Below are 18091 nucleotides of genomic sequence, written 5' to 3'. Positions count from 1 at the left end.
CTATTTTTCTAGGGGGAAGTTGGTGGATTTTAGTCTAACTGTTGTCTTCTTAAAATGTCATTAGAATATCTTTAAAGTTTATGAAATAAATTAATAGATGATTGCATTAGTGATCATTGATGTAATGTGCCCATTTGCTGTAGGATTTTACACCCAATAACTTGTGACATACCCCTATATGTCAAAATGTACTCTGCGAAAGACAACCTTTGACCCAAAATGGCAGACTGGACAACATATTTCGAGGGCTCGAACCCTCCGGAAAAATACGACGAAAACAAGACACGGATCCAGGAATTCGTCAGTAGACACTCTAAGGACGGAAGAAGACTTGTCCTCGTAACTGTACGTATAGCCGTTGGCTCTTGATTTGGTCGAGGTCGCAACAAATCAGTCTTTGTCTGGTCGGGTAAAAGGGGCGGGGCAAATGCGCTTTCTGCAACTTCAAACATTAATAGCTGAATACGGTTTCAGATTTAAACAGCTACTTTTCATGTGATTGCTTTCATATAATTCATTTCTTGCACTGTTAATGGTGTCAAGTCCGTCACCCTCTTATATAATGTTTCCCCTTGCAGTTGCTTGTAACAATGCATACAATTATTATGTCGTGTGACCTTTATAATCATAAACAAGGAGGTTGAAACATTTGGGCCACGGCTCGTCTTGGACGTCTGTTTATGATTTTCTGTTGTTACCCCCATGAAATATTCATGAAGGTTATATTTTCAGTAGTGCTAGATAAAAGAAAACAACATAACAATCCAAAACAATCCGCCCAACCTAACCCAGATGCTTGGAGAGTACACTGTTAGTGTTACATGTAACGTCTCCTTTGTCTTGTTGTTTTTGCCGTTCCAGTCAGGAGGTACCAGAGTACCACTGGAGAGCAGGACAGTGCGCTTCATCGACAACTTCAGTGTGGGAACCAGAGGCTCTGTCTCTGCTGAGTATCCTCTGACAATTGTATTAGAAAGAAATTTGGTTCATGTTATTATTATAATATTAGAATGTTTATGTTGAACAAAACCCCATGTGCAGTATCACTATTTTATGTTTGAAATTCCTGTCTAACACAGTCCAAGTATGTAATGAAATGTATATAATTGTTAAAGGGGACCCGGATAGATACAGTAAATAGCAGTCATGGTAAAAGTTTCCAGAGCACCCTTGACTGCTGTTTTCAGAAACTTTTTGGCACAGGGTTATGCTGTGATCTTCCTGCATAGACTGAATTCCCTGGAACCCTTCACCAGGCACTTCTCAAGGGTCAACTTCCTGGACCTGCTTAGTCTTACAACCACAGCAGATGGCAGGACAGGTGTACAAGGTACCTACAATCTAAAGGGCATGATTTTGACATATTCACAAACAGATAGAGTCTGACTTTCTGATGGTGTATGTTTTGATCATCAAGCAGTACAAAGACATCATTGGTCTTGATGTTTGTTTTGGTGAAAAGTTTCTCAAACTTCCGAATGCCTGTGTGAAACCCTCTACTATGCAATTGCAAGGACTGTACAACTTTGAGCCAATCAAAATTCTTTCCTATATTTTTGGCAATATTCAAATACCAGTCATTCCTCTTCTAACAGGTACCAGACTATTCTGCATATGGAGGCAATCAGAGGAGCAAAGGGAGCTAGAGTAGTAATGGATACCATTACCAGGCTAAGTCATTAGTACTATAGTAGGAAAAGTGAGTTCAAGAGGAGCGGTTCCAACTGGAGTGATACTCCTATCCAACATAAGAACTCTACTCTACTCTAATAGTAATGATGTGAAGTGTTGTTACAATAGCATGAATGTTACACCTTGTATTCCTCCCAGTTGATCCAAAGGAGACTTCCCAGCTTGTAAGAGTCATGCAGGGATACCAGCGGGTTAGAGACACCGACACTCTCCTGTCCATCAGTTTCCTGTCCCTGTCTGACTACCTGTACCTGCTGAGGGCTGCGGCCGAGGCCTTCACTCCCATCGGGCCGACAGCCATGCTCTATCTTGCTGCTGCTGTGTCAGACTTCTACATTCCACACAAGGAGCTTGTGAGTCTGGACTTCACTTTAAAAACGATCTTAAAAGTTGCTTTAAAATGTGTCACTGATGAAAGACACAGGATAGTGTCTGAAACATCTGATTGTCAGGTGAGGGCTTAAGATGACAGCTCACCAAGAACATCTGTCTTAAGGGTAGTCCCTGTGTAGGTTGAGACTCAAGGAGATTAAGATCTTCCCTCATGTTGTCAGTCCATCTCCTCCGGGATCATCCACATGGGTTCTTTCTGTGCCACTTTTCTTCCATTCTCTGGGGGTGGTCGTACCCCTGTATTCTTTTAAATATCTAATTGTTAAGCATACTCCCCTTCTTCCCTACAGCCTGAGCACAAGATCCAGTCAGCCGATGGGCCTTTACAGATCACCATGCAGATGACACCCAAGATGCTGTCTCCACTGGTTAAGGAGTGGGCTCCTCAAGCCTTCACTGTCTCCTTTAAGGTACAGTCTCAACTTCCTTATTACAGACTGAGGTATTTCAAGGCTGCTCTTTCTAGATCTCCCATTGTATGTTGTGCCCTTTTATTGGGCACAACAGTAGGAGATATCTAGTCATATTGAGGTCACTTGAGTAAATGCCAAATGGCAGCCTTTCCAGACCCTTGGGATTTAGCCCCACCTATTGTATGCTACTTAAGAGTAGTTGGTCCATCCAATAACTATCTTCTTTCAAAGTACTCAGCTTCTGTGAGAGTTTATGATCTTTATTTATATATAGAGAGTAAAGTGCTTCATTCTGCTTTCCCAGGTAATCTCATGATTGTGAATTGTTGTGTTGTCTAATACAATGTTTACCATCACATACAAAGAGATGGTGTAGATTCTTTTTTTACATATTTGAAGTACAATCAATAGGTCAGTACTGACTTCCCTTATTGGCTTCTCCTGTGGTCAGTTCATTGTCTCTGTCTCACAGCATGGACAGGTCACAAAGTTACAAGTAGACAATGTAGCAATTTTTTATATGAATGTACTACCGGTATGCCAAAAAGCAGAAACTCAAGCAACTGGATATGATTTTGGAACCTACTACCGGTAGATAACATTTCATGTAGAAAGTTCAGTGCCTCTAAGTGTGATTTGTTTCTACAGCTACATCCACTCATATTTGTTCCTTATCTATTGACACCCACAGCTGGAGACTGACACCAGCATTCTCATCAAAAAGGCAAAACAAGCGCTGCAGAAGTACAGTCATCAGGTATGGAATTGTAGGAAAAAGTTTACTTTTCAGAAACGACTATTGGTTAACATGCTTTCTCTTCATGACATATGCCAACATTCCTTTTGGCAGCACTGCCTGGTTTTAATTCCAACTGCTAGGTGGCGCTTTAGTGGCATGGATGTACTGTAGTCTTAAACATGACTAAGTGTGTATCCCCCTCATCACAGATCATACCTACTGCCTTGCAGCATTCTATTCACCCAGATCCAATGCATAGGCAAGCCTCCATTGTTTCAGAGGATAGAGATGTTGTAAGCTACTTTCTCAAATCATATGCTATCACTCCAGATGCTATCTTATACCAATGAGGTCACAGCAATGACTTATGAGCATGACTTTAAGAGAGAAGATTACAAAATGCAGGGATGAATCAACTGCTATTCTTCCATCTGTTCTCAAGGTCGTCATCGCCAACATCCTCGAGACAAGAAAGAAGACCGTAACCATAGTAACCAGAGAGGATGAGGAGGTTGTGATGATGTCAGACTCGGAGCTGGAAGCTGGGATGGAGATAGAGGAGAAAATCATCGCAGACCTCGTCAGAAGACATGAGACATTCTGTCAGGGAACATAGATGACTTCATAGTGTTGTATTTTGATAAGGAATATCACAATTAGCCACAGATTCATCATTGTTAATAAATTTTAATAAAGCTTATTCATCACTATAAATCTTGAAATGTTTGCATTTTTTTATTTTTGTGTTTTTTGCAGTGACCTCTGCACCACAAATTCACAATGCAGTTTGAGTCAATTACAGTTATTACTACATTTGTACTATACAGTAAAGAATTGTTTTCATTGCAAACTTAAAACACTGAGAAAACCTACTTTCTCCTTCTACTGCTAAATTTGTCCTTGTAAAAATAGCTGAATAAGCATGGACTACAATGTATCTAAGAAATTGCTTTAGAAATGCTTAGAATCTGCACCGTCTCCATTATACGGTACATTTCTTATTTGATGTTGGTAGCTTAAGTGCAAATAGATTTAAATGTTAATGTTTTCATGTGCCAAACCTTATTTATTCGTTATGTGCAGCATTCATTCCAACAAAAAAAGTTAACTTAATTGTTGTGTTAAATGCAAATTATCTTTGAAGAATTTTAATTTTACACATAATTATGGAATGTGTTTTTTTTTGCAATATGTGAATCCAAGACTTTCTTTCAGACAGAATTTCCTTAGGAGTCAAATTTAACTTATCCAACATTATCTTTATTATAAGAAGGAAGGAAGAAGGAAGAATTAACAACCATTATAGACCATGAAATCCTCTCACCTTGAACAGAAACTATGACTCGGATTTTTTTTCCTACGGTGAAAGCTGAGAAAAAATAGGGCGGGAATAACCAAACGTTCATGGTTGGATCAATCCTGCATGAGGCTGCTTTTTAGTGCTTACGTTTTGTTTTGAGAAGGCATCATCAGCTCCCATTGTGTGGATCAAAAGCGACTTCTATTAATCACTGTCGGTACTGCACCTAGTGCGGAAGGCGTGGTTTTCGGAAACTTGCGAGCCTGCACAAATAATAAATGCTTTAATCAACATCTACTTAAACCAAGGATGATATAGCAGAACATCCTTGCTTAGACGAACGGAGGCCAATCAAGACCTATTATTATAGGTAGAGCATATTAAACATATAAAGTAGAGTTCTACTCAAAACTTCACGCACTGTCGACCTGCAATGATTACACAAACTGCTAGGGGTCCCCACTGCCACGTAGGTTGATAGCAAACACTACCAACATAGCAAAATGTTAGGAATGGATGTTTAGAAAGTGCCTGAGACCATAACTTTAGCTTGGGGCCTTCTTCTGCCAACGGGGTAGCGACCGTTGGAGGCTGACTGAGCCGACAAGACTGGATTAAGCTTCCAAAACCAAGAAGCCTTGTCAAAACTTATCCTTTCACACTAAGTTTGACTTTTGACCCCACTTACACAACATACAAATGTCACAAAAATATATTAAATTTATCGTCAGGATTAACGGCCACAGAAGATTAATCAATACCCACCTTTTTCTGTACAATAAATCTGATATCTTTATGTATCAATGTAACTATCTCTGATTGCAAAGTAAGCATCAGACATTGTAGATTTCTTCTTAGCGCTTTTAGGCGGTGGCCAATTAGATTATATAAAGAGCAGCCGACGGAGTTTCGTCATTTTCGCATTTGCTCTTGATGGGTGGTGGATGCGTTCGCGCCTGCACCTAATAAACGTCGTTTTTCGCTGTTATTGTTGGTAAGTAGACAATATTTTGATTGGTATGGTGTTAATATTGGTAATTGTTCAAACTGGAAACGATTTATTCTCAAGCCTATCGTTAACGTTGAATAATAGCAGTGCCACGCTGCTCTTGGAAACCTGGCAGCTTCGGCCTTCAGTTTATAACGTTACCTAGCACATCAGGCAGGATGATGATAACCCTCTTGAAACATCATCGGTTAGGTGACGCAGACAACTTGTCGATCTGATCCTAATTTCACACACGTACACAACTACTAGTAATCTCAAGGGATCATCTACAGCGCCGACAAACTCTAACCCCCCCCCCCCCCCGCGCCACACTTCCGGTTTAGCACCGTTGCCACATTACTAGTATTTTGACAGACACAATAGCAACTTTCACTATAGTCACCTTATAATCATTGGACGGTTTCAAGTTAAAATTGTAAATATATATAAATAAAAACCTTGTTTGTTTGACATGGTGTTATTTTGTAAACAATCAATAGGAGCTATTCGAGGATACTCATGGAAATGAAAGTTGAAAGTACGTTTTAAGTTAGTAACTGTTAACGTGTTACCTGTCCTACCCAACATCTATTTACTAGCGCAATGTAGCGGTATGATTCGATGGATAGTCCTGTGGATAGTACAATAGCAATACATTCCAAAATCATATTGGCATCGTATGAATTTATGGTGGACAGGTCAGCAGGAAAACTGTAACAGTAGGACGGTTATGATGTTGGGTTAGCAAACTGGAGGGCCCGGATTCGAACCCCGGGAGCCAGGAGACTGTTTCTACGCCTCTATCTTGTAGCCTGAGTGCCAGCCTCTGTAGTGACTGCTGGCTTCTTAACCATGGATTAGCAACAGAGGCGGCGGCAGCAAATTTCGTTTGGGGGGGCGAACTTTTACTGACAAAATTATGCCGCACATGTAGTGCCGAAGGCACTACCTGTCGCGCCGGAGGCGCGACCATCCTAGGGGGGTCCGGGGGCATGCTCCCCCGGGAAAATTTGAAATCTTGACCCTCTAAAACGCCATTTCCTGCGTTTTGACTGCCAAATTTTGCTGCGAGACTAAGCTAACTTTGATGGCAATTCTGTTAGAAAGACACATGGTTTTAGCGAGGGCGATGCCCCCCAAATATATTCACGATTTCGAGTGCGGAAGGTGCAAGCTGTCCGAGGTTGGTCTGGGGAAATTTTAAAATCTGCACCCTCTGAAACCCCATTTTCTGTATTTTGAGGGACAAATTTTGCTGAGGGACTATGCTAAATTTAATGCAATTTTTGTCAAAGAAAGATGTTTAAGGGGCGATGACCCACGCCTCAACCATTTCGTTGTGAGCGCCGGAGGCACACTTAGTCATCCGCGGCTAGGGAGGTCCGGAGAAAATTTTGAAATCTTGACCGCCTGAAACGTCATTTCCAGCATTTGAGGGCCACATTCTGCTTGCAAACTAAGCTAAGTACGAAAGTTAAATTTCTATTAGTTTAAAAGTTTTTTGAGAGCGACGCTCCCGCAACATATTGTCCTACGCCGACATGGCCGAAGACGCGAGTCGTCACAAGGGAACTCTGGCGAAATTTTTAAATCGGGACTCTCTGAAACGTCATTTCTTGCGTTTTCAGGCGTAAATTTTGACGTTAGACTAGTTTGATTGAATGAAATTTCCATCATCAAAAAAATACACAAGGTTTCAGCTTGATTTTTTGGGGGGGCGACGCCCCCCCAACATATTTTTCGGGGGGGCAGCCGCCCCCCCTGCCCCCCCGGTGCCGCCGCCACTGAGCAAGCATAACAGTTAAAGGTTGTGCCAGCAGTCACTACAGAGGCTGGCACTCAGATAGAAGCGAGTGGAAACAGTCTCCTGGCTCCGGGATTCTAATCTGGGCCCGCCAGGTTTGCTAACCCAACATCATAACCGTCCTATGGAGGCTATCTATCTGTGCTTCAAAACTGCAAAATATCTCCAGCAGGAGAATGCCCATGATGCCGGCCCAGAACAACCGCCTGGTCCTGCTGTACGGGTCCCAGACTGGCCAGGCGAAGGCCATCGCCGAGGAGATACACGAGAACGCTGAGAGACACGGGCTCCGGACCGACCTGTTTGGGCTGGAACTCACAGAGAAAAAGGTAAAGGTTCAGCTTGGTAACCATCCTATTGGAAAGGCCCTATGTTGTTGGTGTTGGAAGTGTTGCCCGCCCGCTCGGGTCAGCAAGTAGTGCTCACCTGGGAGATTTTACAGTGTTGATTCTAATTATGGGATGGCAGCTGTCAAAAAAGGCCATTTGGAAAGCTAGACCATTTTTTTCTTCTGAAAAAGATGTGGTAGCATGCATACTACCTTTGCCAGAAGGTTATGTTTTCATTTTTGCAATGATGGAGTGGTTGAGGATGTTATGTGTGTTTGTATAATTTTGACAGTATAAGTTCAAGAAGCTGTGCTTGATAATAAGATTCTTTGGTGTAGGTTTGAGCCCCCTAGTGGCTTTTTTTAAAAGCAATGGGCCTTCTTGGAAACTTTGAAGGATGAGACCTCAAGCTGGGGAGTTGAAGTACTTAGTCTGGCATTAAACATGCTTTATCATTTATGTATTTCCATATTTTCCCTTATTCACCCCACAGTTTGATGTGACAAAGGAGTCGTGTGTTGTGTTCGTGTGCTCCACCACCGGAGACGGAGACCCACCAGACAATGCCACAAAGTTCTTCCGCAGGCTGAAGAAGAAGACACTGCCTTCAGATCACTTAGCTCACCTCAGCTTCACAGTTTTAGGTCCGTATCATTTTTGTTTTCTGTATCTAACATTTTGTATACCAAACGCCCTTCCAGGCGCTACATTGTCATATCTTTAGGTTAATTGATGCCTTTCTAGTTTGAGTTTTATTTGTAACAATGTTTTTTTCTGTGTCTTCAGCAACATTATGTATATCCAACATCCTTCCAAGTGCTACACTGTCATATCTTTATGCTAATTGATGTCTTGTTTAATATTTACCTGCAACAATGTGTTATTAAGTTTTATATGTTTAATGCAGGTTTAGGAGACTCCAACTACACCAACTTCTGTAACTGTCCTAAAACTCTGGACAAGAGACTACAAGAGCTGGGGGCCAAACCATTCTACCCTACGGGGTATGCAGATGATGCTGTGGGGTAAGTGAGAGCTAGGAAACAACACGTCCACTGTTTGTAGTGCAGACGGAATGGAATGTATGGATAAGGGTAAAAATTTGGCTCCGACATGAACTTCAACTTGTATAACATTTAAGAACACAGGATGTAGTAAGTTCATCAATTTTTACAAATCATACTCCACAGTTGCAAGTAAAGCACAGTGTAGCATCATGATGCTCTCTCTAGCAGGACCTGGGACGTAGATGGTGGCCTGCCTGTGTAATCAGCCATTTAATTCCACATAGATCGAATGTAGAGTGTATTCAGTGTATTCTACGTATAGCATAATGGACACTTGGACGATTTAGTGTTATGCATATCCCAATTTGACATAATACATAGTAGCTGCCTTTCGGAATTTAGTTAGTAGAGGGTTGACAGACCCCTGCAGATGTACAGTGCACTAGTACTTAAAGATTCAGGTTTTGCAATCTTATGTCAGATTGGAGGATGTTATTTTCCTAATCTCCATGCTTTTATGTAGAAATAGGTTTGACCAACTGCAGGTAATAAGTGTTTCATTTTTTTTTTCAGTCTGGAGATTGTGGTAGACCCCTGGATAGAGGGGTTATGGACGGCAGTGCGCAAACAGCTGGGTCTGCCGCCTGAGAGCTGCACTGTTGCCGGGGAAACTGTATCCATGGAGACCACAGACAATAAACATGCACCAGGAGGTGTCCCAAACTCTGTAGTTCAGGATAGTAGTGGAGAAACAGAAGGAAAGATTGATATGAAGGATGGAAGAACAGGGGAAACAGAAATTAATGGACAACATGATGATAATCCAGAAAAAGTCATTGAGATTCAGTCTGATTTTAAAAACAAAGAAATTGTTAAAAGTTATGAAGACAGCACAAATGATAGGACTAGTATGGCTCATACTGATGTAGCAGAGGCAGTTACACACAGTATTGAACTGGAAAACAAAGGTGGTGTTATTAGTACTACCAAGCAAAGTACAGGTCCACAAACTGAGAACACTGCATCAGATTGCTGTGTTGATGCCACAGACAGCAAAACGACAGACAAATCAGAAAATAAGAAAACAGCAGAAGCTAGCGGCACAGAGAAGCACATCCTGGAGGCTGATACCACTGGCAGTAAAGACAGAGATGGGCAAGTTGTGGATACCGTAAAGGAACAAGCTGGTCCCTCTCTGAGAGTGTCTGTCCCCCCTCTGTGTGATAGTGGACTGACTCTACCAGCCAAGCCTGTACCATATTTGGAGGTGGAGTTTCACCCAGAGGAAAGTCTGGTAAGTGATGGTTACAAAATTTAATCATCTATTGTATGTCTGGGTGAAAAGAACATCTCTATGGAAAAAGGGGAAGATAAAGAGTTAATATGTCATTAGAAACAAGTCTCATGGCTTTAAACAAGTTGAAACCAACAACCATTAGAGTCAATTCCATATTACCGAGAGGGTGTTTCTTGCCTTTTGTTCTAACATTTTGGAAATCTTTGTGACAATCTAACTGTGATAAGTAACTGTTTAGAACTATTTATAACATCTATGTGACGTTCTAAATATTTCTATAGTATTCAAACATGTTAGAAAGAATTCTAACATCAAATACATTATCTCTGTTAGTTTCTAAACTGTTCCAACATAGATGTATCATTTGTGATCACATGTTCGAACATAGAAACAATATGATGAAACTGGGTCAGTGGGCTGGGAAGAGGGCAATTCACACATCCCTGCCAAGTGCAGGAAATTATGTCTGTCTGCCACCTTCTCACAAAAGACTCACCAGTGAAAATCTAAAAATACAAGAGCCAAACAAAGGACCAAGCTTAGCAGCTTTGTTTATGGGGGCAATAAAAGTTTTTATGGAGGGAAAAAATGACACAAAATGTTGGAACATGTTGGAACAATAACAAAAACACATAGATGTTTGAAAATTGGTCTAAATAAAGAGATAATTATATCATTACTTTCCCAAATGTTCCAACAAATATAAAAAGGTTCAAACATGCTTAAAGTTTCATTTTGAAATGTTTGAACAATTTCAAACTTTAGTGACTGAAATGTTCTTTTACTCAAAATAGTTCAAACTTATTACAAATATTATTTCAAAACCATCTCGGTGACTTGGAATTGACTCTATGTATACATATTGGTGAATTCGTACATTAAGATTAAACAAGTCTTTTCCCATTTACAGTGTATTGAGAAGCTGCCCTTGCAAGGTGGCTGTCCCTTTCCCTCAGCAGCTGCAGATGTTGTCATGGCAACAGTTACCATGGCAACTAGACTCACTAGGCATGATGCTGTGAAGACAGCACTGGACATAGAACTGGATATCTCGGTGTGTATACTTTTTATTTCGTTTCAGTTTCCTCGCTGCCCTTTTCTTTAGGGGGGAGGTTTCACATAGACAAGGCCAGATAAAAAGACATATGATGTAGACTTCTCAACCTCTGCGTCATGGAGGAGGCTGACACATCTTTTAGATTGTCTTGCCCATCCTAATTTCTGAGGTTTGGGGACTATGTTTGGCTCTAGTGTCAGCCTCCTCCATGACTTCCTAACACTGGCCATCTTGAGACTTCATGCATGTATTTGCAGTTGTTTCTATCTTAAGACTGTAGCTGTGTAGTTGTAACCAATAGAGACCAATCTTCAGTGTCCATCACAGTTCAACCAATGGTAGCATGGCAATTATCAAGTATTTGCATTTTTAAGTGTTTTTTTTTTTATAGATTTCATTTTTTTTATACAAAGGTTGTTGGTGCTGTTGGATCAGTTTATCTAATGTTATATTCTTAAGACGTAGAAAAAACTGTTACATTGATTCATCGTTAATTGACAACTGATTGTGTTATGGATGTATTACACTCCTTTACGTTTGGGACCGCATTGTAATATGTGCATAAAGCTGTCTGTATATACATATGTAAATACTTTTCGTTTTGTGACCGCATCTGAACTGTGAGCAGCGACATCTGTCCTGCAGTACAATGTGAACCAGTCAGAATTGTCCCTGAAGAAGGTGACAGACGGTCACCGAAACGTCGGTGAGAATAAAGCACTGGTTGTGTAAAAAGAGTCTCTTCATTCAGTGACGTACCAACCTGATGAAACTGTTCACGGATATTCAACAATTCGCAATATTAAACAGCCATCAGTAATCACTGTATGATTTGTATACCTAGTGTCAATAACTAAAACTTGTGCTTGTAACTTCCAGCATACAAGTTTTAAGTACGAGCCTGGCGACTCCTTTGGTGTGGTTTGCCCAAATGATGAGACTGAGGTGCAGGATTTGATTCACAGGTATGATAAAACATATAGCAAAAATACTTACATCAGCTGAATACTGTAAATTTTCAAACTTTTATGGTCACCTCCCCACTGTGACGAAGGACAAATATTTGTTTCCATTGTTTTACTAGTACAATAGAATTTAAAATCTTGTACTACAGAATTTCCATTCTATTGCAAGATAGGACCACAACAAGTAAATTGATTTACAGTACATAATGTGAAAATGATTTGGATAATACTGAATATGTTTTATGGTCTTTACTGATGTCTACCTGCTTTAGTAATGTACATGTATTTATTTTTAAAACAGCAAATTATAGATTGACTGCTTGAATATCTGACTTTCACAAATCTTCAACTACAGACTGGACCTTACAGACCATGCTGACACGACCTTCAGTGCCAAGGTCATCGAAGGAACCAAGAAACGAGGTAGATTTATCATTGCTTTCATGTTATTGCTTTTTTTTTATACATGAGAATGCTAAAGTAAAGCCATTTTATTCTTCTGCAGTGTTTATATGTGTTAAGAATGTGTCTCACATCTGAAATATTCACCTGTCCTTACAGCAGCTGCAGTCCCCGCCCACCTGCCTGCCAGGTGTACCTTCCGCCATGCACTCCTCACCTGTCTGGAGATCAGGACGGTTCCTAAGAAGGTGAGACACCTGAAGCACCCGATAACACTTGATTAGCCCGTAGCAGCCACTGCCTTTGGGTTGATACTGACACTGCAGAATTGTTGCAACTGCAAACTTAACAAAAACCACTTTTCCTTCCTAATACAAAATCAAATGCCAGCAAAAGTAAATGAACCTTTTGCACAGTAAATACCTCGCAGTGCCCGCATTATACTATTGCAAGATATGAAAAATGTGTACAAATGTACCATTTAATGGTTAAGAGCCTGTATGATATTAGAAGTTGTAATGTGTTATTTCATTGCAGGCCTTCCTCAGAATGTTGGTAGAACACACATCTGATGCTGTGCAGAAGCGCCGCCTACAAGAACTGTGCAGTAAACAGGGTACTGCAGATTATGCCGCCTTCATCAGGGAGCCGAATCTGAGGCTGCTTGATGTACTGACAGCTTTCCCATCATGCTGCCCTCCATTTGAGCGGTTGCTAGGTAACAAGATACTCTGTACTTAGTAATTTTGGTCTGAATATAGTTTGCGCATTTGCCATCTGCAATAGCCTAAGTATACTGATGGAAAACCTTTTAATCGTTCTTTAAACTTCTTTTTTTTATAGAAATGCTGCCAAGGCTTCAACCAAGACCATACTCTGTGTCAAGGTATGAAATGTTCAAGACTTTATTTACCTATCGTGAAAAATGGTCTTAATCTTAGAATCCAGAAGGACTTCTTTATATATGTACCCATGTTCTCCTGTGTTGTGGTAGAAAAATTGCAAAAAAAGGCATATCTCATTTGTGTGGTTTTAGGAAGTTTCATGTTCTGAAAAGAGTGCTTGAACTGTAGATTGACAAAATATTCTTCTCCATTTCATATTTCAGCTCCCCACTGGTCAGTCCAGACAAACTACACTTTGTGTTCAACATTGTGCACATCCCGTCAGGCAGCGGGAGGGCTGCCCCCTGCACTGGTGTGTGCACAGGATGGCTGGACAGGCTCACCAGGCACATGCAGACAGGGGTGTATGGGGACATGGCTGAGGAAGATGGGGTTGCAGAGAAGATAGGCCAGATGTCCCTTAATGATCCTTTGAAGGTAAGTATATTACTTTGTCATTTACAAGTGCAAATGTTTTTAGTGCAAACGTTATTCAGTATTGGTACAACACCTCAGTCTTTACAGTTTGTTTTTATTTCAAAAACATTTGGTTAGATGATGCATCAATTTTCAGGACCAACGGGCAATGTTACATAGGATGGGGCTTAGATGTATCATTCAGAACATATTCATGCTCCTTTACTTTTGATCTTCGTTTAAGCTATTCAGGCTTTTTGAGGTAACTTAATGGGAATAATGTGAAATGAAGGCTGTATTCTTATTTTCTACAGATTCCAATCTACCTGAGAACCAACAGCCACTTCCGTCTCCCAACTGATCTCTCTGTACCCATCATTATGGTGGGACCCGGGACGGGTGTGGCACCTTTTGTAGGATTCCTACAGCACAGGTAAACTATACTTTTGATTGACAGTAGTTGCAGATGGGTTGATGAAGAGTGTTTCTTCCTCTCACCTATTAAATCTACTTAAAAGTTGGAATGTATGCAGTGATTTTATTTTTGCGTTTTTTCGAAGCAACATCTCGACCGGGAAATCATGTATCAATACTGTACTTCAGGATTGTTTCAACTTCTGACTTAGAACTCCACAAAAACATCATTTCTCTTCCTATCCTGAAATTAGCTCTCTTTGGATAAAAATGAATTGATGGTACTCAGACTGTTTGTTTGTTACAGGGAGAAACAGAGAGAGCTATCCCATGATGCAGTGTGTGGGCCCAGCTGGCTGTTCTATGGATGCAGGCACAGAGACAGGGACTATCTCTACAGGTTAGCCTGATTTAATCGCACTTCTTAGGCCCGTCCTATATTGCTGCATCCATCAACAAGCTCCTGATAGCGGAGTTTGCGTTACACAGACTACTCTACAGGTCAGTTGGAAAACTCTTCAGTCTGTCTGGACACAAATTATGTGCATCTAGAAAAGCTAGGAACAAAAAGAAATGAAACACCTTTGGTTTGACTCGTCATTCAATTTAAGGATTGAAAAATTTGTATGTAGAATAAGTTTTCTTTTCTCCAATGAGTTTTAAGTTTAAAGATCAAATTTGGACCATAAAGAAGTGCTGTTTATCTTCTCCCTATATTTTCTGCAGTTAATCAGCTGTAGCCAAACTGCTCAAATCTATCATAGAAAAATGTAATTGGTTCAGTTTATTTAGATTGTCATTGCCAAATTAAGTGTAAAGTGAAGACAATCTGCCAAATTTGTGGTAATACATAGCCGCTGTGTTTCTGAATTTAGCATAGAGTGTTGATGGTACCTCCTATGTAGGCCTCAGGACAAGTTATTATAACATTGTAAGTATGGAGCTATTTGTATGTTTCAAATAATGAGACGTTTATTGATGTTTACTCTATAGGGAAGAACTGGAGCGGTTGGAAGCTGCAGGTGTGCTGGACCACCTGGTGGTGTGCTTCTCCAGGGAAGAGCCTGTTGCCACGGAAACAGATGGAGCCCCACCTGCCCGTTATGTACAGGATAACCTGCATCACCATGGTGATGACGTGGGGAGGATGCTGTTGGATGAGGGAGCTGTGCTGTATGTTTGTGGGTGAGCAACTGTTCTAGAAAAAAGAAAAATGGGATCCAGTTTTATCAAGCATTGAGCTTTCACAAGATCTAAGAAGGCAATCAGAGATAGCAGACTGCATCTCTTTACCCATACTGCTTTGTGAATTTTTCACCATTTCATCCCCACACAGGCAAAAATATGAGGATGGCAACACTGCATTCGTATATTTAAATGTAAGTAGGAATTGTAGAAATTCACATAGACGCACCAAAAATTGTACTTCACTATCACTTCCTTGATGATTTCTTTCTGAATTGTATCACCAGTGATGCCAAGAACATGGCCAAGGATGTGAATGAAGTCATCACACAGATTGTGCAGAAATACAAAGGTAAGCTTTCAGTTTCACCTGTCAATGAAATTTATCATGTATTAATATACATGTGTACAGTATGTAGATTTAGTAGTATTATAGAATAACTACAGTTTAACAGTGCAATGAATCTGATGCCATAACTTGTTACCTCTAGGTATGACTGGAGGGATTGTTTTTGTTGTGTGAGTGTGTCTATGTCTATGTGTCTGTGTGTTTATGATTGTTCTTCAATAATTTATCCCAATACCTGTCTCCATTGCTTAAGTTCCTATTCCTAACATTATCCTTGCTGTTTTCCTCAGGTTGTACCATTCAGGAGGCTAGGAACACAGTCTTCCAGCTCAGACAGGACAGACACTACATTGAAGATATCTGGACTTGAAGTGTCATGTTGGGAAAATAAGCAGTTTTAAATGATGTAGCCATTTCAGTGGTTATCTTAATTTTAAAAAAGAAAAGTCCTTCTGTAATGTAAAGTAAGTCAGAAGGAGGCAAGAAAGCAGAGTGAGGTGTTATAGTGAGGTGAAATGTTATCTTTCTACTTTGCAGTGTAGAAGATAAAAAAAGATAAATCAAGGGGAAGAGTAAATTCCACTGCACTGAGATTTCTGTTTGAATGATGACATTATTAGTAGCCTTCTTGATGCAATATGATTGCTTGTTGCATGGTGATACTATATGCTCTGAGGTGTGTATTTCATACATGAGAAAGGTGATAGTTCTGCAATACAGTCATCAGGCTGATTGTTTATGGAGACAAAATGTAACGTTACCACTTTTGAATTTTACAAAAAAAAGAAGATGTGCAAAAGCAGAATCTGTATATCTGCTTAGATCTCTAGTTCAGAGCTCTTTAAGTGGTTGTAGAGTAATGAAAACACCTTCAAAAATATCACATACAGCCACGTTGAGTTAAAGCACCATATGAAGGGCCTTTGAAGTGTGGTTTAGTTTACTGAAGAAATACAAGTCACCTTGAGATGTCACATCGATAGATATGTTGCCATGTTGATCTATAAAACTGTAAGATGGTGAAGGGATAAGATTGTGATGGTAATGAATGACAAAGATTTGTGTACATGCACTCACATATGTGAAAAGAAGTTCCTGTTGAACTGGTAGTTGTGATATTTCTAACAGCAACTAGCTATAACTTCTTTTTTTTCTCTTTATATTGTTTATCAAAGTTCTTTTATTGCAATCTTACTAATAAGGGATAGTTTTAAATGCACCTAGTTATACCTTTTCCTTGATGTTTTGTATTGTTAAGTTTAACGTTATAAAACATTTATCATTTGTTAAGGGTCGTTAAGCACTCTTGATCTTACTAACGGGGGGTTTTGTTTTCAGCACCAATAAAGTTCTGTATATCAATTTATTTGCCAAATGCTTGTGATTGTTGGAAAACTAGATCTAGACAGTTAGAAATGACTTCGTTTCTTCGGATCTCTCTCTCTGGAAGTACAGGCATAAATTATAACTTAACTGCAGAAACGCTCACAGACAAATCAAATACAATGCCGCACTCAAAGTGACTGCTTAGGCCATCTACCGATTCAAGGATGAACTGCACCAATTCTTATGTAGGACGCTTATGCAATCTTGGATTTCCCGAGCCCTCTGATTGGTCCTCCGCATGACCTGATCCTTCGGGTGATCAAATGGACCAATCACAGCGCTCGACATACAGGGTGCGGATTACGATGCGATCTTGACAGCCGGCGAACGCAGTTCTACCTGTGTCTCTGAGATAACTGCAGACTTTAGAGACGATAGAGTGCAATAATCATGGAGATGAACGATTCCGTGATCACCACAGTTCGGCTGATGGCCGACTACATGCCCGACAACCCCCTGAGCGGCCCTTTCGAGGCGAGTTGGCGGTACATGACGGCTCACTACACCGAGTTCCAGATTGCAACCTGGGGGTCACTCATTGTTCATGAGGTAACGTTAGGGTAGATATATTCGTACTGATTGTCATCGGATAGAAATTATAATTATAACAAAATCAGTAGTTAATATATCTGGTTATGATCCATTTTGTTATCCAGTGAAGTTTTATTGAATGTCGCAAGCTCATGATTCGGCATCGATCAATTCTAATAGCATTTATAGCGTCATTCAATATCATCACAGGTGGCAAATGAAACCTTAAGAAATGACAACATTTAAGACGAACTTCTCTTTACATTCAATGTAATTTTCTGGGAAGTCATTATGTGTTAATTAAAAATCGAAATAGCATCATACAAAAAGATGGCCTATATAAGTTGCTAATAAAACAGTGCGTGTTGAAATCAAATCCCCAAATCACGACAGTTTCCTTTTAGAAATATTAGAAGAAAAAAGGCAAAAACTGTGGGCATTATACCATTTATATAACAGATTGCTGTGCTTCGACTTTTTCGTGCTACATTAGAAATAGAAATAGACAATCGTGCTTGGAATGAAAATATTCCATTATT

At 40.2% G+C, this 18091-nt stretch overlaps 3 protein-coding genes across 3 annotated transcripts in view; all 3 read left to right on the top strand.

The window, feature by feature from the left end:
• The first annotated feature begins 38 nt into the window (after nucleotides 1–38).
• On the top strand, nucleotides 39–4563 carry LOC118432735 (phosphopantothenate--cysteine ligase-like). The gene is made up of 7 exons (XM_035844345.1): nucleotides 39–345; nucleotides 862–950; nucleotides 1188–1330; nucleotides 1831–2045; nucleotides 2376–2495; nucleotides 3190–3255; nucleotides 3680–4563. Exons 1-7 carry the CDS (start codon nucleotides 220–222, stop codon nucleotides 3851–3853), a joined length of 933 nt encoding a protein of 310 aa, XP_035700238.1. The 5' UTR covers nucleotides 39–219; the 3' UTR covers nucleotides 3854–4563.
• An 855-nt stretch (nucleotides 4564–5418) lies between these two features.
• Nucleotides 5419–17001, top strand: LOC118403551 (methionine synthase reductase-like). Its single transcript, XM_035802285.1, has 17 exons — nucleotides 5419–5531; nucleotides 7499–7658; nucleotides 8152–8302; nucleotides 8566–8683; nucleotides 9239–9959; nucleotides 10873–11016; nucleotides 11899–11984; nucleotides 12340–12407; nucleotides 12546–12634; nucleotides 12924–13104; nucleotides 13230–13272; nucleotides 13495–13708; nucleotides 14002–14120; nucleotides 14409–14501; nucleotides 15095–15286; nucleotides 15574–15638; nucleotides 15926–17001. The coding sequence occupies exons 1-17, from the start codon at nucleotides 5482–5484 to the stop codon at nucleotides 16003–16005; spliced, it is 2574 nt and encodes an 857-aa protein (XP_035658178.1). The 5' UTR covers nucleotides 5419–5481; the 3' UTR covers nucleotides 16006–17001.
• Nucleotides 17002–17294: 293 nt separating this feature from the next.
• LOC118432732 (methylsterol monooxygenase 1-like) overlaps nucleotides 17295–18091 on the top strand; it is a 4612-nt gene continuing 3815 nt past the window's right edge. The window contains exon 1 of the mRNA XM_035844341.1: nucleotides 17295–17570. Within this exon, the coding sequence (XP_035700234.1) occupies nucleotides 17412–17570 (159 nt within the window). The 5' untranslated portion in view covers nucleotides 17295–17411. The remainder of the gene's footprint in view (nucleotides 17571–18091) is intronic.

This window comes from Branchiostoma floridae, chromosome 16, assembly GCF_000003815.2.
Source record: "Branchiostoma floridae strain S238N-H82 chromosome 16, Bfl_VNyyK, whole genome shotgun sequence".
Lineage (NCBI taxonomy): Eukaryota > Metazoa > Chordata > Leptocardii > Amphioxiformes > Branchiostomatidae > Branchiostoma > Branchiostoma floridae.
The sequence above is the reverse complement of the archived record's forward strand: the minus strand, read 5'-3'. Positions and strand labels throughout refer to the sequence as shown.